The 27,862-nt window shown below is 42.2% G+C and overlaps 1 protein-coding gene and 1 long non-coding RNA gene across 2 annotated transcripts in view; one reads left to right on the plus strand and one right to left on the minus strand.

Moving 5' to 3' along the window:
* LOC136571695 (uncharacterized) overlaps positions 1 to 9,290 on the plus strand; it is a 44,197-nt gene extending 34,907 nt beyond the window's left edge. Inside the window, exon 3 of the long non-coding RNA XR_010785724.1 lies at positions 8,597 to 9,290. This is a non-coding gene — a long non-coding RNA (uncharacterized lncRNA). The remainder of the gene's footprint in view (positions 1 to 8,596) is intronic.
* LOC136571689 (ovostatin-like) overlaps positions 7,173 to 27,862 on the minus strand; it is a 29,273-nt gene continuing 8,583 nt past the window's right edge. The window contains exons 12-36 of the mRNA XM_066572280.1: positions 26,981 to 27,205; positions 26,710 to 26,767; positions 25,583 to 25,728; positions 25,062 to 25,205; positions 24,264 to 24,434; positions 23,573 to 23,693; positions 22,422 to 22,512; positions 21,534 to 21,762; positions 21,198 to 21,324; positions 20,452 to 20,573; positions 19,718 to 19,769; positions 19,277 to 19,360; positions 18,119 to 18,295; positions 17,546 to 17,627; positions 16,486 to 16,642; positions 15,934 to 16,008; positions 14,493 to 14,658; positions 13,671 to 13,891; positions 12,377 to 12,592; positions 12,128 to 12,252; positions 11,844 to 11,934; positions 9,292 to 9,363; positions 8,626 to 8,728; positions 7,778 to 7,852; positions 7,173 to 7,438 (exon numbers count right to left, since the gene is read on the minus strand). Coding sequence (XP_066428377.1) covers positions 7,800 to 7,852; positions 8,626 to 8,728; positions 9,292 to 9,363; positions 11,844 to 11,934; positions 12,128 to 12,252; positions 12,377 to 12,592; positions 13,671 to 13,891; positions 14,493 to 14,658; positions 15,934 to 16,008; positions 16,486 to 16,642; positions 17,546 to 17,627; positions 18,119 to 18,295; positions 19,277 to 19,360; positions 19,718 to 19,769; positions 20,452 to 20,573; positions 21,198 to 21,324; positions 21,534 to 21,762; positions 22,422 to 22,512; positions 23,573 to 23,693; positions 24,264 to 24,434; positions 25,062 to 25,205; positions 25,583 to 25,728; positions 26,710 to 26,767; positions 26,981 to 27,205 — 3,108 coding nt within the window. The 3' untranslated portion in view covers positions 7,173 to 7,438; positions 7,778 to 7,799. The remainder of the gene's footprint in view (positions 7,439 to 7,777; positions 7,853 to 8,625; positions 8,729 to 9,291; positions 9,364 to 11,843; positions 11,935 to 12,127; positions 12,253 to 12,376; positions 12,593 to 13,670; positions 13,892 to 14,492; positions 14,659 to 15,933; positions 16,009 to 16,485; positions 16,643 to 17,545; positions 17,628 to 18,118; positions 18,296 to 19,276; positions 19,361 to 19,717; positions 19,770 to 20,451; positions 20,574 to 21,197; positions 21,325 to 21,533; positions 21,763 to 22,421; positions 22,513 to 23,572; positions 23,694 to 24,263; positions 24,435 to 25,061; positions 25,206 to 25,582; positions 25,729 to 26,709; positions 26,768 to 26,980; positions 27,206 to 27,862) is intronic.

Genomic DNA, 27,862 nt, shown 5'->3' on the forward strand with positions numbered 1-27,862 from the left:
AGACATAGGGCACATAGAGTGGCTATGAAATGTTTTCCCTCATACCTTCAAATTTTTCACAGAAGTATCAAACTATATGGAAATGGAGCACAGCAGAAGTAGCAGGTGGGTCCCCAGAGATCTCTCTGTGGCAAGGTGTGGGTGCTTAGGACACAGACAACAGACTGAGGTTCTGTTCTGAAAGCCCACCTCACTGTCATTTCTGTTGCAGAGGATCTCCACAGATTCTGCAGTTAAGGAGCTTCCCGAAGGATAAGGCTTTATTTTCTCTGCAATGGGATACCCATACCAGGAGCTGCCAGGAACAGAAATTCACTGACAAGGGCTTGAACTTGAGCTGACATTGTGGGGAAAGGAGATGACCAGTACTGCAGGTTCTTGCTTTTCTTGGCTTCCTCAGGTAGTTATAAATTTATTGCAATGTAATCAAGTATTCATTCCAAACAGGCCAATTTGATAATCATCACAATCCAGAAGCTTTCTGAGTCTACTATTGAACATTTAGTCAGAGGCTTGAGTGGGTTAGGTGACATTCAAAGGTTGTAGAGGTAGAGAAGGGTAGTTGTGTATAACTTACTGTTATAACAAGCAGGCATTTTTGCCCCAAATCTAGGCTGGATTGTGGCTTTGGTTAGAAAGTGCACTGTTGCCTCTCCAAGAATTGGCACCAGTCACAATGTGCACATGTACCTCCTGCACAGTAACCAAACGAAGGACAAAGATTACCCATTCATCCTATATCCAGATAATTCACTGCACTAGTTTAAAACCTCCACTAATCACAATGAAGAAGGTGAATCTGCTAAGGAAATAAACAAACAAAAAATGCAATGATTTGTAATAGAGAAATTATTGAATTAACAGTTTTGCAACCAAACAAGTCTCCTGGGTAGAAAAAAGCCACTGTAACCTTATGATAACAAAGGAACACAGAGGTCATCCCATCTTCTTGGCTGTAACATATAATAACTTGTCTTTCACAGGAGAATCAAACAACATTCCACTGGATACAACAAAAAGGTTGTTTTCAGGGCAAATATTTATGAAACCATTGACATTTGGTTTTTTTAATGGTTTTTTATTGTTAGTATTTGCTGACTTCATGTTTTTGCTTTTCAAATCCTATCCATTGTTTTTAACTCAGATGCATATGTTAGAGACACTTGTGAAGATTGCTCTGTGGGGAAGTTAGAGAGATGGTACTTCATCACCAGGTCTGTATTTAGTAGAATCATGGAATAGTTTGAGTTGAAAGGGACCTTAAAGACCATCCAGTTTCAGCCCCTCTGCCATGGGCCTGCCATGGGCCTGCCATGGACAGGGACAACTTCCATCAGACCAGGGAGCTCAGAGCCCCATCCAGCCTGGCCTTGAACACTTCCAGGGATGGGGTATCTGCAGCTTCTCTGGGCAACCTGTGCCAGTGCCTCACCAAGTTCACAGTAAGGAATTTCTTGCTAATATCTGTTCTAAACCTGCTCTCTTTCAGTTTGAGTCCATCCCCCCTTGTCCTGTCACTATATGGGCTTTTAAGTAGTCTCTCTCCATATTTCTTGTAGCTTCAGATACTGGAAGAGGCGCTTGGTTTTGGGCAATGTTGGAGAAATGTCTGTATACAGACAGATTATCTTGCATTCTTGGCTCAAAAGGAGGTTTTTGCCAGCCTAACTTTGAGTGTTACCTGAACCATAACTTCAGACCTCAGATACTTTTGCTTAGCTGTAGCACACACACACACACACACACACACACACACACACACACACACAGATCTGTGCGTTTGTAGATGGGGAGCAATGAGAGGGAGCCTTGGCAACAGTAGAATGAGCTGTTTGATTTAGTTAAATTTGATTTAGTTATCTTTGTTAAAAAATGTCCCACCAGCTTAGTACTGATGTCTTTCTGCCACTGAAACAGTCCTGCTGCAGCCACAGTTAGACACCAAAAACTGTGCCTTTATGGTTGTGGTTTAGTTTATTTGAGGCACTAGATATGTTCAACCAGTACAAGATTATCTTTACAAATAAAATCTGTCTTGCTGTGAGAAACTAAAGTAATACTACTTGAGTGCAAGTAAGTTTTTCATATAGGGCTGCTCAGTCACAGTAATTTCTCTGTCTTTCTGTGTGGTTTCTTGATCTCACATTTCACTATTACTGAAAAGACCTGTATTTCTTTCCTGTGGGAATCATCAAATGGCTTTAGGGAAATTATGAGAGTCTCTGGAGCTCCATGTATTTTCCTGCTTTTGATGTAGTGTGGCTGCTAACATTTCATATAATTCTAGTACCCCTTCTCACTCATGCAGTCCAAAGCCAGCTTGGATGTGTCTGCAAGATCTGTATCTATATATTTGTGGTGTAGGCACTCTCAGCTTTCTTGTGAAGGGGTTAATTGCTGCATTCAAAATAAGATCAATGCAAAGAACTTGGTCATTACAGCTACAAAAATGATTGAAAAGCACTGAGTCAATCTGTGATTTTGGCCATGACTGCTTCCTATAACACTGTCTTTTAGAAGATTAGATTGTAACGATTTGTTTAGACATGGTAAAGGTCGAAATGCTTGGTTTGGCCCAGGTGTTTGGGGAACAATGCTGAAACATGGTAACTACAGATAAAGTTCTGCTTGGTCAATAGGGTCTCTAGTCAAGCATGCAAGATTACTTTCATTGTTCTAAGATGTGTGAGCCTTGGCAAAGTCCTCTAGCAGCTGAAAGGATGGTGAGGTCATAAAAGAAAATACGTATATCCCTAGTGGAATAGTCACAGCTTGCAGTGATTTTGATGAATGATGGAATTTTTTTCAACGAAACGTGGTGGTGGGGAGGACTGCAGTTTATTTCAGTGGTCTATGATGCCTGGAAAAGGCAGCCATACAAAAGATGGAGGTATTTGAAGGTCAGCCAGGTATTTGCAAGGCTTCAGTGGCTCTGTTGAGTGTGGATGGGTCATCCATAACCTGTTTTCAAAACTGAGACCTTTCTCCACATATGTGTGGAGGCTGAAATCTGAGCAGGAATAACTGTGAGCTGAAGTATTAAGCCTGTCTTTGCTGTGCCGTTTTGGTGACAAATGCCAGTGAAAGGTGACTGAAGCTGGAATCTGACTATTGTCACTGCACCTGCACAAGCCTCAGAGTGGACACTAGGGGATATACAAATGAAATTATCTTTCCTAGTTGTACACAGATTACCTGGCAGCTTTTAGGCTAAACTATGAATGCAGTGCTATAGTCAGGCTAGTAAGAGAGTCTGCACTTCTTTTGGGAGTGCTTTGCAGCTTTACTGTCCTTCCATGGACAGGAACTAGAGTTTTTCAGCCCTCCTTTCTTTGTGGTCTTTCTAGGCAGCAGCAAGGGTTCAGTTCAAATGTGAAGAGCTCACCAATAAAATATCTGAATAAGCCCTCAAAAAAATCTCTGGTTCTTAGTAAGTTCATTCTTCACACTTGCAAATATAAATCAGGTTTTGATTACAGTGGGGAAAGAAAATACCTAACAATGAGTATCAAGTGGGGAACATTTGACATGTAATCCATAAAATGTAACTAGTCAAGGTGAGACAACTGGTCTGGTTTCATGTTGCCCCCTAAACCTCTCATGCCAGCAATCAGCTCATGACTGGTACTGAGAAATCATCTTGTGTACCAAGAGCTGATGCAAGCTGCACATGATGTTGTCATGTATTGGCTTTTCTGGCTACCAGAAAGGTGCCTGAGACCAGCCATCTCTAGCATGCTGAGGGAAGCCCAAATAATTCTCTGACCTTTTCACCTCTAATCAAACCCTTAACCCTAACCCTTTGCTTCTATTTCACAGCTGTGCACAACTATCCTCTCTTTGTAGCTGCAACTTCTGCACTCTGAAGGGAGAAGCATTTGCTTTCATTTCAGGTGACAACTTGTGACAGGCACATGTAGAAAGATGCAGCTCTCTGAGGCTGTCATATTGCAATGGCTTTTCTCTGCTTTAGGCAAAGCCTGTTTTTTATTTTCATTCTGCCGAAATGACTCATAAAGGCATTGCAGTGACAGATTTGTAGGTGTTTGAAGCTCCATTAGTCCCTCTTATTTTCTTCTCCTTCCCTCCATCAGTTTAGAGTGGAACAGCCTTCCCTGGCTGGTTGCCCTTCTTCTCTGGATTGACTTGAGAAGGATCATACAGTTCTGCTTTCCCTTAGGAATTCAGCCATCAGCCTACAGATCCTACAAGAATTTTACTGAGGTAATCATACCCCTAAAGTATTTTCCTGCAGTTTCAGGCACTGTTGATGTAAGAGACTTGAATTTTCTGTCTGAACTGCAGGTTGTCTGTGAGAAGAGCACTACAGAGGAGCAGTGTTTTGACTTGTGTCTTTGGATGCAGCTTTATGGGCCAAAGGAAATTTCTTGGACATATTTTTTTGGGAAATGCTATATGTCTAATCCAAGTGCTCTGAGAAAGGAAGGTGGATCTCACTTCAAGCTGTAAAATGATTTTATCAGAACCAAGAGTTCATAGCAGATGAGTGCAAGACATAAGACCAACATCTTTTAGAGCAGGGACGACCTCTTCTCACTTCTTTGAATTCTGTCTTCAGTGTAGGCGTGATGCTGCTAGGACTTGAATGGGAAAGAGAGCTTGGGGTTAGGAGTCTCTCACAACTGGCTGATAACCCTAAATGTTGGAGGCTCAGTCTCTTTTCGAGTACTTTGATCTTTTTGCCATTGACCAACATCTTGCTTCTAAATCCATTTTTCTGTTGTTACAAAGAATTTTTCTTTCCGCTACGACATCCCAGAAATTGAACTTGTTCCAGACACATTATGGAAGGCGTGCAAATGCTATTCAGAGCCTGCAGCTTTCTCTCCCTTTATCTGTTATTATTATCTACTTGGCAGCAAAACAATACTCTTGTGTTACCTGATATATTAATTGCACTACTTTAAGGATGCCTCCCAGGGAGAGTCTGTTTGTGCCTTCAACCCCTGACCTTAGGCCTGAAAAGTTTTTTGATTCATTCCCCTCACATAAAGGCTATTTTTCCTTTGTCTCCAGTGAAAATATATTCTGCAGCTATATATTGAACTGCTGAGCACTGTACAGAACAAGCTGGAGGATGTGTCCTTGATGAAGACTCGTATGTCTTTTTTAACTTTTATTATCTTCCTAAACAACTGAGGTTTCCAAGATGTCTCAGGGCAAACAAGCTGGCCTCAGGCAAATAGGGAATAAGAGAAAGTCCTGACTGTCCTCTTTTGAAGAATTAGGTTTTTTTATTGTTATTGACCCATAAATGACCAGCACTAGGCAAAACTGTCTGTTGGAGAGCACTGTGTGGAAAGGAGGGAGTGACTGGAGCATCACATCCATGCCTAGTGTAACTCATAGTTTCTCATTGCATGAGTGCTTTGCTGTTACACAAAACAGTGTCAGAGTCCTGGCAGCTTGTAACTTTGGGAAAAACTTCCAGAGCTTGTCCTGGCACATTCCCATGGGCTACAGCAGATGGGGCCCGTAGGAACTGCACCTTTCTGCACACTGAAAGTCAAAGGGAAGATTGATTCATGGTAATTTTAGAGTTCCAGAGCGTCTCTCTAACTATAGCAATCAAAGAAAACTGAGTGTAAATGTATTTGCCATTTTTGGAGATGGGATATGGGCCTTGCCATTTTCTGATTGATTCACATGGTCCTACAAGGTCAGTATCTAAACCTCCTTTCAATTGTTAGGTCTTTCATCTGACTTGCACTGAGGTTAAGCAAACTGAATTTGTGAAGCAAAGTGTCACATGATGCAAGCTCCATGAGAAAAAAAATTGGGTCACTAGTTGCACTGCAGTTAAAAGTGTTAAAGAGGTAAAAGAAGGCTGTAAAATGCAGATTTTGCTAGGTACTGCTGGCATTGTTCCATGCACTCGCTCTCAGCCCAGTGTTTTGGAAATTTGTAGTAAAATTTAAATGCTGTGCTTTTGAAAGCATCTGCATTTCATATCAGTTTCCATCTGACCAGGCTTGCAGTTGGCCATTCACTGGAATGGCATTAAACAAAGGCTTTTGTTTAGCAGCAGGCTGAGTTTACACAGCTGAGGAAGGTGGATTGAAGTAGCCTGACTGACCCCTCTTGAAGCTCACACAATCTTTTTTGCTGACAGGGATGGGAGAGCAAGGGGGAGTTTGGGGTCAGTTGGCCCCTTAACATCTTCAGAGTCATAACTTACTTCTCAGCATGTGTCTGTCTGTAGCAAAAGTCACCACAGGTCTCATGCAAACATGAAAACATTGCTTTCAGTGTGACTTTCTTGGGTCAAAGGTTGTGCCCAGGGGTGGCTTCTGATGGGAAGAGAAATGCTAGGGATAGAAACTCAATGTTTTGAGCAGAATTAAAAGACTTGAAAGCCACTCATCTCACAATATTTTTTTCTCAAAATGTCATTATTTTTTTCACAAGGTAGAAATTCCACCAGAATTGTCAGGGAAGAAAATAATCTTGTTTCTCAGTAAACCAAGCCTATATGCAACTTAAAAAAAAAAAAAAAGAAGAAAAAAAGAGAAAAAAACCAGCAGAGAACTCCATTCCCATATTTCTGTATGTCCTAAGGAGAAGTATAGATGGCATATGTGATCATAAATGTTGTTTTGTGCATTGAAGTGCTCCTTCAGGCTCACCTGCATGCACAGTGCTACCAGATGAAAAGCTGCTCTGTGCCTGATGCTTTCACATGCCAGGGGGTATTAGAGAGCTGAGAGAATCAGGGCATGGGGCCAGGTTCTCAAGGGTGTTAAGGCACTTAGCTCACATCAGCCAGAACCTAAATTCACAAACAGCTTTACGTTCCTCTGTCAAATCCCTCATATGTTTAGAGCAACTCTCTAGCTGCTTCCCAAGGTTTTCTAGGTCCTGGTGTGGCTGAATTCTGCTTTTTTTGCTGGACCCCAGTGCCACTCTCAAGCTGAACACCCTTCTGCTGGTTAGTTTCTTTTTGGGCAGCTCTTAGAACAGGAGGCTGCAGTTGGTGACCTCTCCAGGTCCTTCCAAACCAAGATTTATGTTCTCCCACAGCTTCCAAATTTATTTTGCATCTTTCTGGGATCACACTGAGCCTGAGGGTCTCTGTCATGACTTCCCCCTGTCACAGAGGTTCCTGTGTTCATCCACTTCTAGATAGACCAAGGAGTGGAGGCTGGGACAAATACATTGCCAATCAGAATGTTTTATTACAAAGGGCAGTAAAATATGAGATGCTAATCTGAAGAAAACATTTCTTTCTAGATAGAGGCAAAACTTGCACAAAAGTTGTCTTCCTGTATGTGATCCTGTTCAATTGCTGAAAAAGCTGAGGATCAAAGTAACTTCTTCAGGATTTTCCTTCTGGATAATGGAAAGACCAAAACAAGTAAAAACTATAGAAGCAGCAGCAGCACATTATTCTCCAGGATTAGGATTTCTTAAGAGGAACCTATGGCACAGAATACACATTTCAAATTAGTACTTTTACACAAATCTCCCACTGGAATATGTCATAAGTTTCAAAACAAGATGGATGGTCAGAGTCAACAATTGCACAGTATCTCCCTTGTCAAGAAAAGCATTTTATTTAAAGCAGTTTCTAATCCACACTGACCCCAGTTCTTTTTGAAGTGTGGGCCAGAATGGGTCATTCTGATCTACAGCAATATGGGATTCGCATATTTCTCATTATTCTACATGTTTTTCATTGTGCTCCCAGAAAAAAAAACAAGTCTCTTATCCTCTTCTTGTTCTACAGCTGCTTGCCTGATACTTTCTGAATCATTACCTCTTCTGGCACGCATCTGATTTCAGTTGGAAGACGCCGAGCAGGGAGTGTTGTATTCTGAAAGGGCATATTCATCTGGAAAGAAGGAAGGAAGTAAAGATTTGTAAAAGAGTGAGAAATCATTCTGACCCCAGTCTATCTGCATCTGCCATTAACATGCTACAAAAAAGAAGACATTTGATAAATTTTGTGTTAGACTTCCAGTTGTCAAGGCACTCAGTTGCAGGTCTGCATAGTCAGAGACCAGGGCACTCTGACCATGTTTGTCAGGACACATCATTGCTGTCACCATGCAAGACGTGGATCAGGTGGCAGAAAATGCACTCCAGGGTCAATGCTCTGCTGCTCCTGCTGCTGCTAATCTGCTAGGATTCAGTTCAGGAAAGGTGGCCAGGCACTTATTTTTCTAGTTCTAGTTACTTAAACTCCTCTTTTGTTAAATGGAATAGTCATTCCTACTTAAGTATTTAAATTCCACTAAGGAAGATCTTTTTGCTGCAGCCTACAATGATGATATTAGTAAAAAAATTAGCTAATGCAGTTTAGGGAAGTCAGGAACAGTGCTGCCTTTGAGTTATTGATTTTAACCATCATGTCCAAACTGTTGAGTGAAAGTGGAACCACATGTCTTTTTGTATGTGTTTTGTAAGAAAGAAGCTCTCAAATATCAGTTTCTTAACTGCTTTGTGTTGAAATGAAGCAAGAAACGTAAACACAGGAGGGCAGGAACTGTTTATGCTCTGCAAAACCTTTGCAGTCTAATAATCAAAACCAGCAGAATTGCTAAATGGGTCTCTCCTTGTCCCTCCTTTGTCACAGGTTTTACGGAGGCCTGCTGGGTCATCTACCTGTTTCATAGTAATCATATATATGCACAGGCACTGGTTTGATGTCTGAGACAGGCAGGCTTTGCTCCACACCGAAGGAGAAGCTGATTTCCTTCTGGGAGACCTGGAAATGGCAAGACAAGAAGATGCATCAGAACTTTTTCATAACTATCCCTGAGGCTAAGGTTGAACAGATTAATTTCTGCATCAGACTGGGTGACAATGTGCTATTCTACAGCTCCCTCCAGTTTGTAAACTTGATGTTAAATCAGATAATTGTTTAAAAGCTGTTGCTAAATATGTTTTGCTGCTAAAATTGTGTGCTCTTTTCTTTTCTCCTCCTCCTATTTCCATTGCCAATTATCCCAACTTAATTCCCTGTTTGTGCAGTTTTCAGCACATCAGCATTCATCCTTTAATAGAAAATTGCTGTTAGTTTCTTTCCTTGCTTTTTCCCAACTAAAATCACCTTCAGTACCCCTAAGAATCTTCTCCCTACTTTTCTCCCTTTAATTACTTTGATCACATATCTCCATTATCCCCTGTGATACTGGATTGAGTGAAGTACTTTTACATCTTTAAGGCACTGGTATTGTTAATATGCTATTAATAAGATTTTTTGTTTATCTGGAAGCCTGTTTTAAACTTCCAGTTTTATTAAACTGAAGGGAAACCTCCCAAACTTACCTTCTGAAGGTAGAAGAGTATGTGGTTGTTCTTGATGTCTACACGATCCACAATGGAATTCTCGAACCGAAGCTTTAAATAAGGCAAAACACAGCAATGTTAGCACGGGAGACTCGCCAAGGAGACACACTGATTCCACAGCAAAATGGGTTTAAAGCGGCTGCTGTGCTCCTTTTAGGCCACCCCGCCATCTAGTCGCCAAAAAAAGAAATGCAGGCTGAGTGTTTGAGTGTTTTTAAAACCTGATGCGTGCAGACCAGTCGCAGTGGTGAACAGTTCCACCAGCCAGCTTTGGTACTTGTGACTTTCATCATCAACCTAAGAATTCTCTCATTTCAAAGCGAATTTACAATTAATTTCTGCAGCTCAAGCTGACTCGCTTGCTAGTCCATTGTATGTTTCAAATAAAAGTTTAAAAACATTTAGAAAAGTATGTGAACAAAATTATTTTAATATCAAAACATACAAACATAAAGTATTCCAAACTTTAAAAACCAGCTTTTTTTCATATGTATATGAAGAGGAGTAGGATACCAAACAGAATAGCATCTCAACAACAAAAATCTTCCAAAGAAAATTTATTAATTTCATACAGTTCTAGCCAAAAAAATTCAGGCCTGAACACTGAATGATTATAAATACACAAGGTATGAGCAGATTCTACCAAGAATTTAATTCTTCTTTTTATCTGCTTGAAAATTACGGGTCATGACTTGAAGGTAACTCATCTATTGTGAACTTAAATTGTATTAGGAACCTAAACTAGCTGCTTATCAGTGTTGTCCCCAGAACTGTCATCATCATAATCAAATTTCTGGATAGTAAAGGAGGAGGATCAAAAAAGGACCTCCCTTTTTTGATTGTTGGTTAAACTGTACTATAGAGGAAGAAATAACTCTTGCCAAAGGGATAATAATGCAAAATGCCAATTGAAGCATTTTAACTATGGCAGAAGTATTTCTCACATAGATTCTGTCAGGCTGTATGACTACAGACTCATGCACACGGACACTAGGAGCACAGGGAAACCCCAGTATCCTGAGCAGAGCCACTGGAGCACTCTGACCGTCCCCCTTGGGGCTCCCACAGGGCAGTGACCAGGGCAGAATCAGAGTGTGAGAGCCACCAGGTGAGTCAGCAGCAGAGTATCCTGGGATCACCTTGCAGACTGAAGGGGAATGCTGCCTGCAGACCATGGGGCTGAACATGGGATTATTCCAGAAAGAGGGACTCAAGAAAGAGTTTTTATGGGGTGTTTAGGGGAAGAACCAGAAGTAACAAAGAGAGGGATAAAATCCATTTGGAAGGAAAAAGGGTGGAAAATGAGATAAAAGAGGCCAATTGCACATGAACAAGTTGGTGGTCAAACACACTTGTCTGCCCTGCACCTGGTCACCACAGCCCCTCCTGCCTTCTTATTAATCTCTGTTCCAAGCACTTTTCAAGGGTGAAAGGCTCTCTATTCCATGTGAACGTGTGTGCAGGGAGTGCAAGTCCCTGAAGAGAGGATCAGAGATCACAGGGACAGTGTGCCTGGGGTGCCAGCATCCTGAGACACCAGACTGCAGGCTTGTAGTGACAAGGGTACGTATGTCAGCATGTGCTCACCAGTGACAAACTGGAACAGCAGCCAGCTCCTGAGTCAGGCATAAACCTGACCCTAATGTTGGAGACACCAGAGGATCCAAGATCTATGTGCCAGGAGCACATAGCTACCAAAGGCACCAGACTGTCCAAGCCTATTTCTCGAGAAACCACACAGTCTTGGAGATGGACATTGGTCTGGAGCAGCTAGTGGAGACTTATTTGCATGCCTCTGTGTGTATGTGTCTGTTTGACATCACTGTGAAACCAGAGGACCCCAGCTCACCTGCTGCATGTTAAGAATGCTTATAGAGGCCCTCAGCATGCATGCATGGTGATGGGGACCTCAGTTCCAAGCACTGAAGTGGGGCTCAGGCCTTGAAGGAGGCACATGTCCAGGTGCCAGCAACTCAACAGAGCAAGGGTCCAGGGGCAGCTGCTGGGCTGGCTGAGTGCCTGAGGCCAGCTACCACGAGGAGCCACACTGTACATTTGCATGTATATTTGTGCTTGTGCATGTTTATGTATTTATTTATTTCTCTTTCCCACAAATGAGATTTTAATCTGATGAGGCAGAAAAAGGGAAAAGGACAAGGCCATTTGTGCTATCTGTGTTTGTGGAAGTGCTGTCTTTCCTCTCTGCTGATCTGTGTGGCACATATATTATGTATATATGGCTATATATGTGTAGTGTGTAGGTCTGCTTATTGGGAATGAACTTTGCTGTTGGTTGGACCTGGGGATATGAAGTCTTAGTTCTCCTGGGCTAATCTCCTGGATTTGGCAACTCCTAACAGATTAGTCTTCAACACATAAACAGCTACAAATTTGAAGCCCAGAGTATGTGAGAGATGGCTATGCCCAGGGACTTTGCAGTAGTCCCATGGGCTCAGATTTGCTAATCAGAGACTGTTTATCAACTTCCTATGCTCCTAGGCTTTAGCATTCACATTGGTCCCATTTTTTACCTTTTTCAGGGAAGATTCTTCAGGAACAAATCCCGAGAGCATTTTCACATCAATAATAGCCATGTTGGAGACGTTGCGGTTTCCTGTGTAACTAAAATGAGAGAAGTTCTGTTAGTCTGGTCTGCAAATGGAAAGGAGACCAGTGGATGACATTTTTAGCTCCCAGTAATCCCATTTTTCTTTCTACAGCTGCAGAGCAGCAGTTAACTGCCTGTACTTACTTCCTTTCTTGGATGCTTTACCAAGCTGTGAATGCAGGGGGTAGGTCAGTAAAAGGAAGTTACCTGGCAGAGAGGACAAGGTCAAACTTTGGTGGATAGTTGCCTGTGCAGGACACATTTTCTGTCCTTACAGACAGAGAGAATCCTGCAGCTTTTTTTGGCAAATGGATGTTGTATCTCAGGGTGGTCTGAAAGAGAAAGTGTGGGATGGTCACAGACATAAGGGAGATCATGACATAGGGAGAGGAATAAAGCATGGAGAGCCCCCTGCTTAGTTCCCAGAGGGTGGTGCTGAGTTCCCAGCTTGCTTACCTGCAGATAGACACAGCCAGTGCCATTCACCTCCACGCTGTAACTCCCTGGAATAGTGGGTAAGGATGCCTGCTGCAGTAAGAAGCGGTTCTTGTTGTTCACCTGGAAAATCCTACTGGGGGTCTCCATGAAATGGACTTGGACTGTATTGAGGTTTTTTTTGGAGAAGGTGAGATATCCATACTGAGCTAAAGCTTGGAGAGCAACCACAGTGTCCTGAAAAGAATAACATGATCCTCAATTAGATACTCAGGTGTGAGATGGTGTGTGAGGTTAGCGCAGCTCCTATTTCCCTGATGCCTTGACAGTACTCATGAATGCAGGAGGGCTTTGCAAAGAGTCAAGGAAACATGATACAACTTCTTGTAGAGCTTGTCCTGGTGGACAGAAAGCTGTCCCTGAGCCACCAGTGCGCTCTGGTGATCAGTAAGACCATCTGTGATGAATTAGGAAGGGCTTTGGCAGCAGGTGGAGGGAGTTGATCCTGCCCCTCTACTCAGCCCTAGGGAGGTGTATCTGGAGTGCTGTGTCCAGTCTGGGCTCCTCAGTACAGCAGAGACATGGAACTCCTGGAGCTCCAGAGGAGTATCATGACAAGAATGATTAAAGGACTGGAACATCTCTTACAAACGCTGACAGAACTGGGCCTGTTCAGCCTTGAAAAGAGACAACTGAGAGGAGATCTCACAAATAATCTGAAGGGAGGGTGTCCAGAGGATGGATCCAGGCTCTCCTTTTGTGCTAAGCGATAGAAGAAGAGGCAATGGGCAGAAACTGATGCACAGGAAATTCCACCTGAACATGAGGAAGAACTTCTTGACTGTGCAGGTGACTGAGCACTGGGACAGGCTGCCCTGAGAGGTTGTGGAGTCTCCCTCATTGGAGATGTTCAAGAGCTGTCTGGACACTATGTGCTCTAGGATGACCCTGCTTGAGCAGGGAGGTTGGACCAAATAACCCCCTGTGATCCCTTCCAGCCTGACACGTTCTGGATTCTGTGGTTCTGGAGCAACAGATTTTAAGTATTGCACAAGACCTGGCATAATGTTGTATCAGCAGTGACTACTGTCTGTGGCTAACTTGGAATTCAGGTAAATTGTCACTGCTTAAAGCCAAATTATGTGTAAAGCTAAGCAGATCATGGTGTACCTTTGACAAGGCAACCCATGAAAGCACCAGTTATCCAGTATTACTCAAATCCACATACAGTCAGAAAGATTTGTCATTTTTCAAGATTCAGCTTGCAGACTGTACTGCTCCAAGACATTTTCTTTTTACCACACCCAGTTGTTACCTGGCTGGAGGAAAAGCCACCATAGGGGTTCTGTTGTTTGATAAGCCAGTACACAACACGGGAAATGTAAGATAAGTCTTCTGGAGTGAATTTGGTTCTGTTGAGCAGAGCCAGGAGCACATAGCTGGTCATTTCAATCTCAGCAGAAGGGGCACGGGAATAGAAGTCAGAGAAACGTTCTGCTGGTGGTGTGTTTTCTCTCTGCCAGTGAACAGATCCACCTGAAAACAGAGAAGTGGGTGTAAAAAACATGGAAAAAACAAGTTTTGTCAGATCTTGGTGTCCTGAACTGGGTATGTTTTACTAACAAGCTGGAAAATAAAACAGGAAGGGATGGAAAGGGAATAATAAAAGCAGGCTGTATAAGACAAAGAGGGATTGAAGTGAAAGCAGTGCAGTAGAAGGATGCTAAGGTAGCTGCAAACAGGAGCACATGACATAGCGAAGGAAAGTGGGCTTGTTCAGCATTACAAGAGGAAACTAATAGAAAAATTAGGTACAATCTTTCCATTGAAAGATTGGGCTTGAAAAAACCTTGGAAGACCTTGGGCTATTGAAAGACCTTGGGCTGAGACATTCAGGGGACTCTCTCTCCCCCTAAATTATTTCAAAATTTCATAGATCAGGCCACAGCTCAAACTTCTGTGACACCAAAAGAGACAGACAGAAAAACTCCTAGAAATAAATTCAGTAGCATAGCAGGCATGAAAGGCAAGGGAAGGGAGAGCATTCCTGACAAAACTGTGCATCAGAACAGCTCACATGATCCAACAGGCCGTTCCATCAGCTGCACTGCCTCTGCCATGGCCATGCTGCACTTACCAGCCCTGACAGCTGCCCCGTCCAGCTGCTCAAGGAAGAACTGGCGTCTTTCCTCTCTGCCAGCTAAGCCATAAACATAGGCAAGGAGGGCCTGGTTGTACAGGTTGTGGACCCCACTGTTAAATGCAGTCTCCAAACAGTTCATGCCGCTCCGAACGACGGGATGCTGGTAATGCAAAACACAGTGGGGTGTCAGGTACTTGGATTTGTGTCTCCACACAGTACTTTCTAAATACCTCCATCATTGCTTAAGCTCCAATCTCTGACTCTTCATGCTAAAAATATACATGATCCATGGCATGTTTAATAGCCTACAGAGTGTATCCTGTAAAAAATGCCCTTCCAGTCATGCTGCCTTCTTTCTAAATTTATTTAGAGGCAGCATGGCCAAAATAAGAGAGCACTGTTTCTTTTCCTGACTCATGAGATGAGCCTGTCAAAGAGAAACCTTTCTCCCTTGGTTGCTTTAGCAATAAAATGTGGATCATTTTTACAGAACTATGTAAAGCGCATTGAGACCTCATGATTAAGCAGGCTCTCTCAAATGGATATTGCTTGTTTGCTAGATATAGCTACCAAGGTAACTCTTCAGACCTTAGCCTTATTGACTATCTCTGTGAACTCTTCAGGATCACCAGCACATTACTAACCATGTCGTGTCTCTGCAGCTTCACTTAAAGACGTGACACTGGGTTCTGGAGCTGCTTACAAAGATAGTGGAAACTAAATTCATGTTGCTCTAGAACTGTTTGATTCTGCACGATGTTTTCATCCTGTTGGTCTCGTGTACCCTGATGATGGCTGATACAACCGAGTGTGAGGGATGTTCAAAAAATCAGCACACCTAGAACGTGTTTGTCAGATTTGGAACAATTCTCCTCCTCCCCATTATAAAAAGAACAAAGTTGGCATAAACAAGGTCACAAGGATATGCAGGAAATATATAACAGAGAACAGAACTTGGCTCTCATTTCCCAATGCCTCGTACTTCAACCAGCAGCTCATAGTTTCCTTCCATTATTAAGGTTTGCATAGGGAAATGGCCATTGGAACTAAATGCACAAAGTGAGTTTGTAGACTGAAGATTTGGATAGCTTGAACTTTGGACTGGGCAAATTCGGAGAAAATTCCAAAGTGGATTTTGGATAGAGTGGGCAAATTCAGTCTGGATTTTGCACCTACTTAGACTACCATTGTCTAAAACAGCTGGACTCCTCAGGGGTGCTTCAAGTGAATCCACAGGCACTGGATATGTAACTGAAATGTAACACTCATTAAATACTTGAAGGAGACTGAAGGGTTCTGAAAACAACTGTCTACAATCAACTACTGTTCTACAAAGAGTATTTGAGTTCCTCATTGTAAAGGAAAGCTGATGTGAGATCTGTGACTTGAGCAGTTTGACAAATGGCTGACTGGGCTAACAGCACCAAAAACCTACTGCAGCAGAGTGTCCAGCCTCCAGCAATGATGCCACAACATAGGCTGTGAGGGAGTATTCAGCTTCTTCTCCACCCTGATGAAAAACAAGCAAAGAACTGGTTAGGACGAATGTCCTAGAAATAAACAACATATGAATTAATTCATAGTTCATGTATCAGTTAGATTTCAGGTCAGCAGTAACTTCTGTCTCCCTGTGTGCACAGGAACAAGAAAAATCAAGTTCACAGAGGATAAAGCCAAAGTAATTGACTGCATCTTCTTGGCTTTTGTATGTGTGGAATAAAGCAGACAATAACTTGTGGCTGAGCACAAAATGCAGTGGTGGAAAATAAAACCTAAGACTTAGAAAGTTCTACTTGTTTTTACCTCATCATCAAGAGCACACATAAGAATCATGCCCTGCTTGTGTAGGAGAGACATGAGATAACACTACCAAGAAGAGTAACACTACCAAGAAGAGTAAGGGTGTGCTGAAGAGTAAGTTTGTGTCTTATCCAAATAAATCCAGAAAGCAGGACTGGAATTTTGTGGCCATACTTATCTAAGTTACCTTCAAAGCATTGTTGAAATGTGATCCAGCATTTTCAAAGCAGCCATCTGACTTCTGCTTGCTTGCCAGCCAGATCAAAGTTTGGGACTGGACGTTGTCATCAATGTAGATGTAGCGCTTGGCTTGCTCCAGGGACTTGTACACAAAGGCAGTGAGCCTGCAGGCGATCCAGAAACAGAAGGCAGGTATGGTGTGAACAAGACCAAAAACATTCACCAGTGCATAGGATGTGCATAGAAAATGATGTAAAAAGAACTTTATAATGTTTGAGGTAAAAGAAGAAAGTGTTTTCTAAGTTTTAAGTAAATAAAAACCATAAAATTCTCATACTAAATTTGACCTGATATGTCTCCATTACTGTGCTGAAACCTTTCTCTTAGAGCAGTGACAAAGTATAGACACAGGTGGGTGACTGATGTTAGCAATTTCTAGTCTTAGTTAATTGAATTATGAAGCAAACCAGGTTGGAAGGGATCTTTGGAAGTCTCCTGTTCAACCACCTGCTTAAACTAAGTCCAGCATCGGAGCTGTGTCAGGCTGCTCAGTCTTTTGTCCAGCCATGTGAAAATCTCTAGGGATAGAGATATCCACATCCTCTCTGGGCATTTATCTCAGTGCTACAGCCTTCTCCTGGGGAAGATTTTTATTCCTTCTACCCACTTGGAGTTGTCTCTGTAGCAACATGTGTAAGGACAAACTCTTGTCCTCACTCTGTGCAGCTCCAACAAGAGTCTGACTGTATTTCCACAGTCCCCACCTAGGCAGCAGAAAAGTTTACTCAGGTCTCCCATTATTTTCTTCTTCTACAAAGAAGAAAACCCAGATCTAAACAAACCCAGATCCTTTAGTTCCCTGTTGAACATTATGCACTCCAGCTTCCCACCATCATACTGCCCTTTCGTTGCCCACTTTCCAGTTATTAATTTCTCCTTTGCTAGGAGATTCAAATTAATTGAACTATATTCATTTAGTCTATTAAAAATACGAATCACGGAATACTTGGATCTTTTTTCAAAGCCTAAAGATCCTGTGCTGGGAAATAGAAAATGTCATCACATACCATACACTCCCTTCTCTATCTCGTAACCCAAAGGAGCTGTAGGATCCATCCCTGTGTTTGTATGATAGCTGTTTCTGGTAGCCTGAAAACACAATAAGGAAGACACATTTACACATTTTCTAATCCGAGAAAAGGATTTGTTCTGTTGTTTGTTCAACTGAAGCAGTAAGACTTTTGGATTTAGTATCAGGTAATGCATGTCTGGTGAATAATGCCAACCACTATGAATTCCAGCTGCTTTTACTCCTGGACATGCTGCTTTTGGAGTGCTCTCATTGCCTGCTCCTGTGAAATTATTGTGGTACTGGAATTCAGAGATCAGTGCTCACCATGAACCTTGAAGAGTTCAAGGCAAACAATCATTATATTATATTATATCACAGGATCACAGTTTATTCTGAGTTGGAAGGGACCAACAATGGTCATCAAGTCCACCTCTTAACCATGCAAAGAACCCCAAAAATCACACCATCTGCCTGATAGCATTGTCCAAATGCTTCTTAAACTCTGTCAGGCTTGGTCCTGTGAGCATTTCCCTGGGGAAGAAGATGGAAGAATCTGAAAACCTCTTACCTGTGGATAGATAGCCAGTACCCCTGACTCTAATCTCTTCAGTCAGCTGCCCAGTCTTATTCAGATAATCCAGGGCATAGATGTTGGGTGTGAACAAGGCCATGTTCTGTTCTCCACAGCCATAGGGCATATGGAGGAGGTTATCGATGTTCCTCAGGGCTGTGCCCAAAATGTCTCCTGAAGGGTGAAAAATGTAAGAAATCAGCCCAGTTCAGACATGTTTTTATTACACAGCATTATACATTGCTCTATACTTTCTTATTATGAAGCCAAGGGCAATGACTAATGCAGAGTAATCATAGTAACCAAAGACACATCACAGAAGAAAAGTGCCTAACTGTCCCCATTTTTCATTTCTTATCTAGATGATGGACACCTGGGAGAAACTGAGAATTTGAGAGGAAAAAATGAGCACCAATACTGGCTGGCACGGCTTCTGAGGAACAGCTATGAATTCTTGGAAGGGTTAGATTTCCCTGCCCTTTACAACCTGCTTCCTGTTTTGGCATGTATGTGTGAACATGTTGTGTGTGGTAGGATGCTGACAGGCTGCAGAGGCTGTGATTGCACAGCATCAGCACACCTCACACAGACATGGGTACCCAAACCAACTGTGTTTAGAAAACAATCTGAGTTCAGAACCTCAAAAAATTTTCGCTGAAGAGAACCCTCAAGCCTTACAAATGACTTTCAGATTAGTAGAGTCACTTGGGACCTGAAACTTTTATTCTGTGGGAACTTATTGACTTACAAATGTTTTTCATTATGCAAAATGATAAATTTGAAATTATGCAGTCAGCAAAGTTCTGTAGATTTCTTTCCAAGAAATTAAGAATTTTTTTTCAAAGAAGTCTGCCTTATGCTACTTTTCATCTGAATCAGCTGTTTTACTACACTGAACTGGATATGCTAATACAGTATAATCTGAAATGCAATATAAATGGAAATTATTGGACCACTTTGTCCCTTCTTGATATGAGAGAATTGTGAGCAAATTTTGCATCCCACTGCCATTTTGCAAAATAGAAAACTTACCTTCTAAAATCAGGAATAATTATTTCTTGAACTTTACATAAGGTTTGTATGTGAATACATGATGGCACTTGGTGCAGCACAAGAGAAACACCATTTTGCATTCAGTTTAAGTACTAAACTTACCAATGACAGAAAAATAAGCTCTGGCTGATCCTTGCACTAGGTTTCTTGGCAAGCTGAGAGACACCTGTTCAGAAATCTTTGTGCCTGATGAGAAAATGTGAAAAGAAGAATTGTTAAAATTATCGGGTGTTTTACAGAAGTCTTGACTGTTATAGTCCTCCGTCTGGGTAAGGAAAATGCCACAGAGGCTTGCTCAATGACCCAAAGGTATATGAAAATTCTGAATTTCAGCCTGGCACCCTGACCCTGTGTCCTAAGCACCCTAGGACAACATGAATGTATCTTTTCCTCCCCTGGCAGGGTCTGTGGCTTTGTAGGACAAGATCTACAAGACAGTGAAGCAGTTCCACTGAACTCCCGGAATGAATGAATGAATGAATGAATGAATGAATGAATGAATGAATGAATGAATGAATGAATGAATGAATGAACTTGCCTTACCTTTTGCACAGATGAGGGAGCTCTGAGTCAACTCCTTTTTAATACCTTCAGGCTGTTTGATTGCAGTGAAGTGGTCAGGAAGAGAAAGAAAAGTGCAGAACATCACCATGAAACCATGACATTCAGCAGTGCAAGACAATATGTGAATATGGCTTTTACCCAGACCCTGCACCTCTTGTACCCAGTCCTACCCTAGCTCTACTAGAATATCTCTTGGTCCATGGCTCCCTCTCTTGCCCAAGATCCTTTCCAGAGCACCTTCCTACTCAAAAAGCAGTTAAAAAAAATAGGTATTTCTAGCCTCTGAGAGAGACTTTATCCAATTAATCCTATGTAGTTGTTGCTTTATGATGCTCAAGATAAACCCTTTCCCCCTTATACTTTATACTTATACTTTTCCTCTTATACTTTCCTCCACCCTCCTCCCTAGTATTCAAGTCATGTGCTAAAGATGCTTAAAAGTAAGGTATGGAATCTCCTCCCTTCTGGCACCATGGGCTGTCAGGATACATGCTCAGGGTCCCAAAAGGAGCCAGTGGGAGGAGGACAGTGGATACTGTGGCCACCATGATTTTCACTCTTATTTTAATATGGAGAAGCCTACTGTACACAGGTGCTGTACTCCCTCCTCACAGTACTGCACTCCTTCCCTCCCTCCTAACAGCTTCTAACCCTCAGCCCCAGGAATTCCAGTTTCCACCAGGAAGAAAGAACTTGCAGATTTCCAACCCTACCTCAACAAGTAGGGTTTGAAACAAGGTGTCCCTGTAAATGGTGTTCTCTTCTGGAGAAGTGCTGTTTCCAGAACCTCTGGTGTTCAGTTTGGCCTCAGCAGTAATCACAAATTTCACCTCACCTGGAAAGACACCCACCAGCCAAGAAAATGAAGTTATCTTCAATGTCTACAACTACCCCTGGCTTTGACTGCCTCTCCTAGGCTGATGAACTGCTGAGAAATGCATTTTCTCTAAAGACAGCTCAGTAAAACCAAATTTCATCAAGATTCCATACCAGTTCATTAGTGGAAAGGAGTGCTTGCCTGGGGCCCTGGTATGAGGAATGAAAGAGGGGTCATCCTGGCCAAAAACCAGACATTCACTACCAATTTCCACCTCTTCTTAGCCTTGTACTGAGTTTTCTCTGGCCTAGGGCAGTGTTGCAATAGTTTAATTATAGCTCTTCTGCCTTTATTCATATTTCAACTTTTGGAGCACTTACACATGCAAGTTATTAGCAACTGCTTTAAAAAAAAAAGACAATGTGGACTTGAAGGCAGTGTGGATTAACACAGCTATAAAATTGGGAAGGAGCAGTGTCCTTTTATTGCCCATGGCTAATCCAGTCCAAAATTATTGACAAATTTATTAGCAATGAATGGAGCTGTCCAGAAATGCCTGCTTGTGGATTATTGATGCTGCCCTAAAGGGGAGTAGAAAGATCAAACAGGGATATAATCAGGGTGATAGAAAGACAAACTTACCCAGTTTTCGGGGGCTAACAGCCCAAATATATGTTTTTCTTTCATTGGCACACACTGTTGCTGTGCTGCCCCCTGATGAAAGGATCTCTGCCTCATAGTCACTTGACTGTGCCAGTATGGCACTGATCTGGGACAAAGAAAGAAGGAGCTAGATTACAAATGAAAGAGAATGACCTCAAAATCAGGCTGCAGAGCAAAGGAGGCTGCTGCATTAGTATTTATTGTGTTTTGCACAGCACAGTACCCAAAGCCTCTGCTGAGGTTCCTCCTTCAAGAGCAAGAAGATCCTTGGGAGATAAGCAAACCCCATAGGAAGTAAAAGGGAACTTGATATACCTGGACACACTTGTCGAGGTAGTTGAAGACATTAGCTATTAAGTTAAATTTTTCCCCTCGAATGACAGAGTATGGCAGGGTGAGGTCCACAAAGAATGGTTGGAATGCTGTCATGGAAACAGGGGAGGAGATGCCAAACCCAGCATCATCCTGCACACAGAAAGCGCTGGCTTGCCATTCTGTGATGCTGTCAGGAATGGTGTAAGAGACATCCACCTCTCCTCTGGAACTAAAGAGAATAAGAAACACAGAATCAGAAATGATCTTAGAAATTCTTCAAGACAAATTATAAAATAGGCTTTCTGCTTGAGTCAGAACTTCTGTTTTCATCTCACTTTCTACAAGATACCTTTCCATATATTAAAAATAATGTTATAATGCTTCAAGTAAAGGTGCTGGTTAACTACATATTAAAGCACTCAAATACTCAACTTTTAAATTTAGAAATACCAATTGTTGAAAAACCAGGATGCCCAACTACACAGATTAGAATCAATACATTTAGATTAATGTTCTAGAACAGCATCTGAAGGCATAGTTAATATGGAAATATTATAATTGAAGATGCTGTGATAGCCTGAAAGAAAATAAAATAAACTGGGGTTTTTTGCTGCTGAATTAAAAATTGGATGAAAAATAACAAGCTCCTTCCTTCTCTCTCCTTAAAAAATATTTTTATTTCACTCTTAGCCCCTATTTATTTCTCCCCACCAGAAAGACAGGGAACAGAGCACAGAATATTTGCCTGCAATTGTCATTGCTCACTATGGGAAAAGTAGACCCACATCTACAAAGCAAACATATGTTCCATGGTTCCTTCCCAGAGTCCATTTTAGCTGAATGAATCAACTCAAAAAGGAAGAAAGAAGTGAAGATAAACATACTTACTCAGTGTTAACCAGCTCCCAAATCCAGGTCTCAGGGAAGTATTTCCGAACAGTGCTGAAACCACCACCAGCTCCACCAAGAGCCACTTCACCTAGAAGTGGGGATATGATTCAAGGATAGTATTAAAGACATCATGTGAGAAGAATCTGAACTTCTGTCAGACACACTTCACCACCACAAATGAACACTAAGTATCCTGTTTGAGCATTCTTGGATTTCCCATGCCACATATAACAGGGAAAATTCTAAGAGATATGTGAAGAAACAATTACTTATCTATTCTCTTTTCCCATGGGAAAATACTGGAAATATTAGCTATTTTACAAGACATTTCACTTCATTTCATACTGAAAGGTCTTGTCATTCAGTTAAAAAACTGTGCTCCCCATTCTCTACAACCTGCTCTCTTTGATTTGCAAATGGACACCAGCAGCCAGTATTGTCATCAAGGCTTATAAATGCTTTACAATGGCTTAGAATAACAGAATCATTGAAAAAAAATCTAGGTTGGGAGCAACCCCTGTAATTCTCTTGTCCAATATCTTGAAGTAGGACTAACTTCAAAGTCAGATCAGGTTGCTTCTTGTGCAGCTCAGTTTTGAAAACCAGCAGTGATGGAGATTCCAAAACCTCCTGGAGATCCCCTTCCAGTGTAGCTACAATTCTCATGAGGAAGAACTTTTTCCTAATGTTGAATAACACCTTCCTTAGTGGCAATTTATGATTGCTACTTTTGCTCTTTTGCTGAGCAATCTGACTTGATGGAGAGAGAATCATAACTTTTGCTGATCTATAAAGGCCTTGGAGACTATATGCTAAGTGTGCCACATGCTGTGTGAAGTCTTGACTTTTAAATATTTAATTGAATTTTGATTTGATGAAAGGCTCTGATCTGAAAACCCCCAAAAACCAATATCAGTTTATAAAATAAGCAGCATCACAGTATTCCCTGTTTTTTCTATATGCACCTGCACCTGAAACAAAATTGATTCTACTGCCAGGACTGCCAGAAGGAGACTATAGGATGCAAACTGGGACACACAGGCCTATTTCCCAAACCCCCCCACTACAATGGCTGTTATTTTATACAGGCAACAGTTTTAAAGACCAGGTAGACTGAGACTGGAGATACAGAATGAACCTTCTTTTACCTGAGGCCTTGAGATTGGCATCATAATAGTGAGGAGGGTAATTTTCCGTTTCTGATCTCTCTTCATTGCACAGAACTGGTTTCCGTAGCACAGAGTTGGTGAACACTTTCAGGCCCATATCCTAAATGTGAAAGAATCTATCAAATCACTCAGAGCATTCACTAGCTGCCAGTGCATATCACTGATTATCATTCCTCATTTCTCCCCTCCCTCATCCCAGTTCATCCTGTTCTTTCAGCCTTGAATGTCTCAGCTCTGTGTATTTCTTATGGAGCAGTGACACCTCGTGCTCTGCAAAGAGCAGTGATGATGAGTCTGATGTTGGCCTTATGTCTTAGGGTACAGGGCCAGTGGAGTCCAGTGTACAGGAACCAAGTGGCCTGCATCACAGACACAGATCTCTACAAGAAATGCCTGGAGTCATGAGCCAAGGCCATGGTCCTGCTTAGGTATTGTCTACTGAACCATGGGCAGCAGCCCAGTGATTTTCTAGCTGTGATTTTCAGAGCTCCTGAGTAAGTGATGAGGAAAAAAAGGCAGAACTGGGATGATTGCATGCTTTAGGCAGTTTCAGGCATCAGCTGCCTTCTCTCAGCAGTAAGAACCATCACCTGAGAAAGTTGAATGCTAACGCTGATGAATTCCTCTGGAATCCCTCCCACTTAAAGAGCCTCCCACACAGACCACATACCCTGAAAATCCTGTAGACATCTCCATCACGGCTGACATTCACAGGTTCAAAGTACAAGCCATCAGCAAAGATGGTTTTGGATGGGGTGCACTCCTGTGGCCTGTCATCTTCCAGGTTGAGCCCATTGTAGTAATAGCCATATAAATCACCCCTGTGAAGCTGATAGTACACCTGGAGGCGAGAATGAGTAGTTTAAGCACAAGGAAGGTCTCAGGCAGGTCCAAAATCGCAGATATTCAGAGCTTATGGTGGTCCCTGAGCAATCCTGTAGACTTCAGTGGGCTTAACTAGTGATGCCTACCTAGAGATGAATAAGCAATTTGGACTGAGCTGTAGCCTCCTCCTTCTGAGCCACAATCGTTTTGTGGAGTTAACTTGAGCAGAAAGCATGGAAATGCAGTCTTGAGTTGAGCAAAGAGGAGATGAGTGTTACAAGACACTAGCTGTCATCTACAGCTTTTGTTCTGGGCCCAAGGCCTATCTGAGCAATGTAAATTATGCAATTATGTAAAAATTAGGTAAAAATGCAATTTTGACACAATCACTCCACAGTGAGGAAATGTGCTGTCAAGGATTTACATAAGGCATATTTTTGGGATATATGTTACACTGCCATGCTTCCCAAAAGCAGTGCTGTGCTATCAATTTCTGTCTTTAAAGCACACAGTTGCCTTAGACCTTCCTTTAATCACAGATGTCTGTTTCCAAGGGAAAAATAAAAATACAGTCAGAGGCATCACAGGTGGGAACTGGGTTGTTCCTAGCTCAAAAGAACAGAGGGCTGGGGATGTGACTTACACTCTCAGCAGATAACTCTGGCCCAGACTGAAGAAGGACGCTCTGAATTGCTCGCAGGGCACAGAAGGAGTTGGCAGCAGCTTCCAGGTGGAGTCCAACTCTAGAGCCCGGGAGACCCTTCTTCTCAGAGAACTTGAGCTGGACCTGGAAATTAGCAAATCCAAGACAACCCCATGGAGATTAGGTGAATTGGTTTGGCACAGAGATATAAATCTCCCCTTTCATCAGCACTCACTGTTCTCTGTAGGACAAAGCTCCTACCGCTAGATGGCCCGTCCGGATCAGCTTGTAAAAATTCACATAACCCCCTAGGCACCCTTCTCTCTCCGTCGTGGGGAGTTTTGTCTGAGCCTGAACCATAGGTGCTAATTCCAGGGATGGCTTCTCATGATCCCAGACATACCTGCACCTTTTCCATTCCTAAATGCCATGCCCAGTGCAGGGCTCTTGATGAGATAGTTTCCTGACCATTTTTCAGCAAACCCCAATATATCCCTTAATAAGAAAGCAAAGGTTTCCACCTTGTTTTTGAAGCATATATCACTGTGTATCCTGGAGCTGTCAGCCACTATCTCTCCATGAGGATGCACCGTGTAGAGCAGCAATCTGGCACTGGGGGCCAGCTTCTCAGTGACAGTCAGTGTGATGGAGAATGTACCTCTGGAAGCTGTGGAAGGAACATGGATCAGGGAAGGACAAGCCAGCAAAAGAGCGTATTTTATTCATAATCTAGAAACACCTTTATAACCCAGGGAATTGGATACTGGAAGACTCATCTCAGTGGCTGAGGGACAGCTCCCATCAGCAAGATAACAGATACAAACTGGAGGATGCTGAGACTGGGGTACTTTGCAGACAGAGGTCTACCCTGGGAAGAAGTTAAACATGGAAATCTGTGCACAATTGCTATGAGAAGACCCCCTTCCCATAGCCTTTGGGTCTCAAAACTAGAACCTCCTACACCAAAGGAAATAGAGCAATATCCCAAGTTAAAGGAGAGTTCTGTTAACACTAAGAGATAAGAAATTCTTCTCTACATGGATGAAAATTTCAAGTATATGGACAGGGAATTAAGCTTAAGACTAAAGGTGGTAAATATGAAACAAGTCCTATATAGGGAGAGAGGCTTACTTAAGCCACCTCCTGAAGTGTGCAAATGGACCAGGTTCTGCAAGAAAACTGATTTTTAACAATGAAAGAATAAAGGTCAGGATTGCTGTCATTTGTGGGTATTTGGAGACTTCTGAAAGGGCAATGAATTTCAAGAGTTGGCTGCTAAACATCCCTTTCAAATGGGACACATATTATTCCAAACTTTAAAATGTTTTATTATTCTATTTAGTGAAAACTAGGATGTCACATAGAGATCATAAATACTCCTTGGCATTATAAAATACTACAATAAAACATATGAAGGTTGTATTCCATATGTTTGATCACAACAGAATATGTTTCTACTAACAAGATAAAATTGATTATGATATGGGAGGTTGGCTAGATGCTGCAGCAAAAGAAAATTATTCTGTGAGCAGTAACAGGTCATGGGATTTAGGGACTAGTACTTGATTTAGCCACAGTTCTCTGCTTTCATCACTTGCAAAAGTTACTGTGCTCTGAAGTATGAATAGTAATACAGTCTGGAACTTACCACCAGAAATGCTGACTTGCTTCTGGCCACTGAGAGTAATTTTTCCTTGTGTCATCACCTGGGCATAGAAAAGTCTCATGAAAGGGGATCAAAAGCACCTTCTCCCTTCCACCATGAAATCACTGATTTTGAGTATTGTCCTGAGAAGCCTTGAAGGCCATCAGGTTGAGCCGTGATCCATAACCACTCTCTGGTCACGAGATTTCTGCCTAATAGGGTGTTTGAGAGAAGCTGAAAAAAAAGGTGTTTTAGGAGTAGCATTAGGACTTACTACATAGTAGAAGTTTGTGTGTGTGGCATTGCTGTAGCCTTCTCTGTTCAGAACATAGTGAACATTAATTGTTCTCTGCTGGCCACAGCTGAGCTCCTCTGTCACTGGCTCAATTTTCAGAAAGCTGTTGGTCCGTGAGTAGAAACGCCGGACAAGGAACGAGGCTTTGGGCTCATTATCAATCCCCCAGATAAAGTCTGCACATTCGCCTGGTGCCTGTTTGACCTATGAAACGGAAAACCATACATGTGGAATCAACAGTGTGGGAAAAAAACAATTCAAGGCAGGTGAGGGGCAAAGGCTTCTTTTCTGTAAGATATTCTGTTGGGAAACTGATTTTGTGAGGCTGTTTAAGCCACAAGCAAGAATTGGTGTGAAAAATTTGTGTTTCATCAATGAAGAGTGAGTGGCCTTCTGGACACCTTTAGGCATCCAGATGCCTGTGGCACATTGTGATAAGGGGGTTATTTTAGGTTTTTTCAGGCTTGGGACCAGTTGCGTAAACTACTGAGACTTACACTGAATTAGAATAGCATTGTTCTAAATGACATATTTTTACTCAGCTCTTTCCATCCTACCAGAATAAAGGCATGACAATACAAGAAGACCATGTGATGATAACAGGCGTGAGTTTGTGCCAGCAGAAATGCAGGGAAGAAGTCAGCAGCAGTGAAAGATGCTGGCACGCACCAAGGCTAGATGGGGAAGGCAGTGCAGTCTCTGAGAAAGGTCCTCTAACACACAGGAGAAAGAGAAGGAAGGTGAATGCAGAAAGAGCTTCTCAAGGGGAGGGAAAAGCAGGGAGGGACTGAAAATCACTACAACCCAAAACCACAGATGGGTTGCAGTGTGCCTCTTCTCAGGCAGTGGTGTTTTCTCATC

Source organism: Molothrus aeneus, chromosome 2 (assembly GCF_037042795.1).
Source record: "Molothrus aeneus isolate 106 chromosome 2, BPBGC_Maene_1.0, whole genome shotgun sequence".
Lineage (NCBI taxonomy): Eukaryota > Metazoa > Chordata > Aves > Passeriformes > Icteridae > Molothrus > Molothrus aeneus.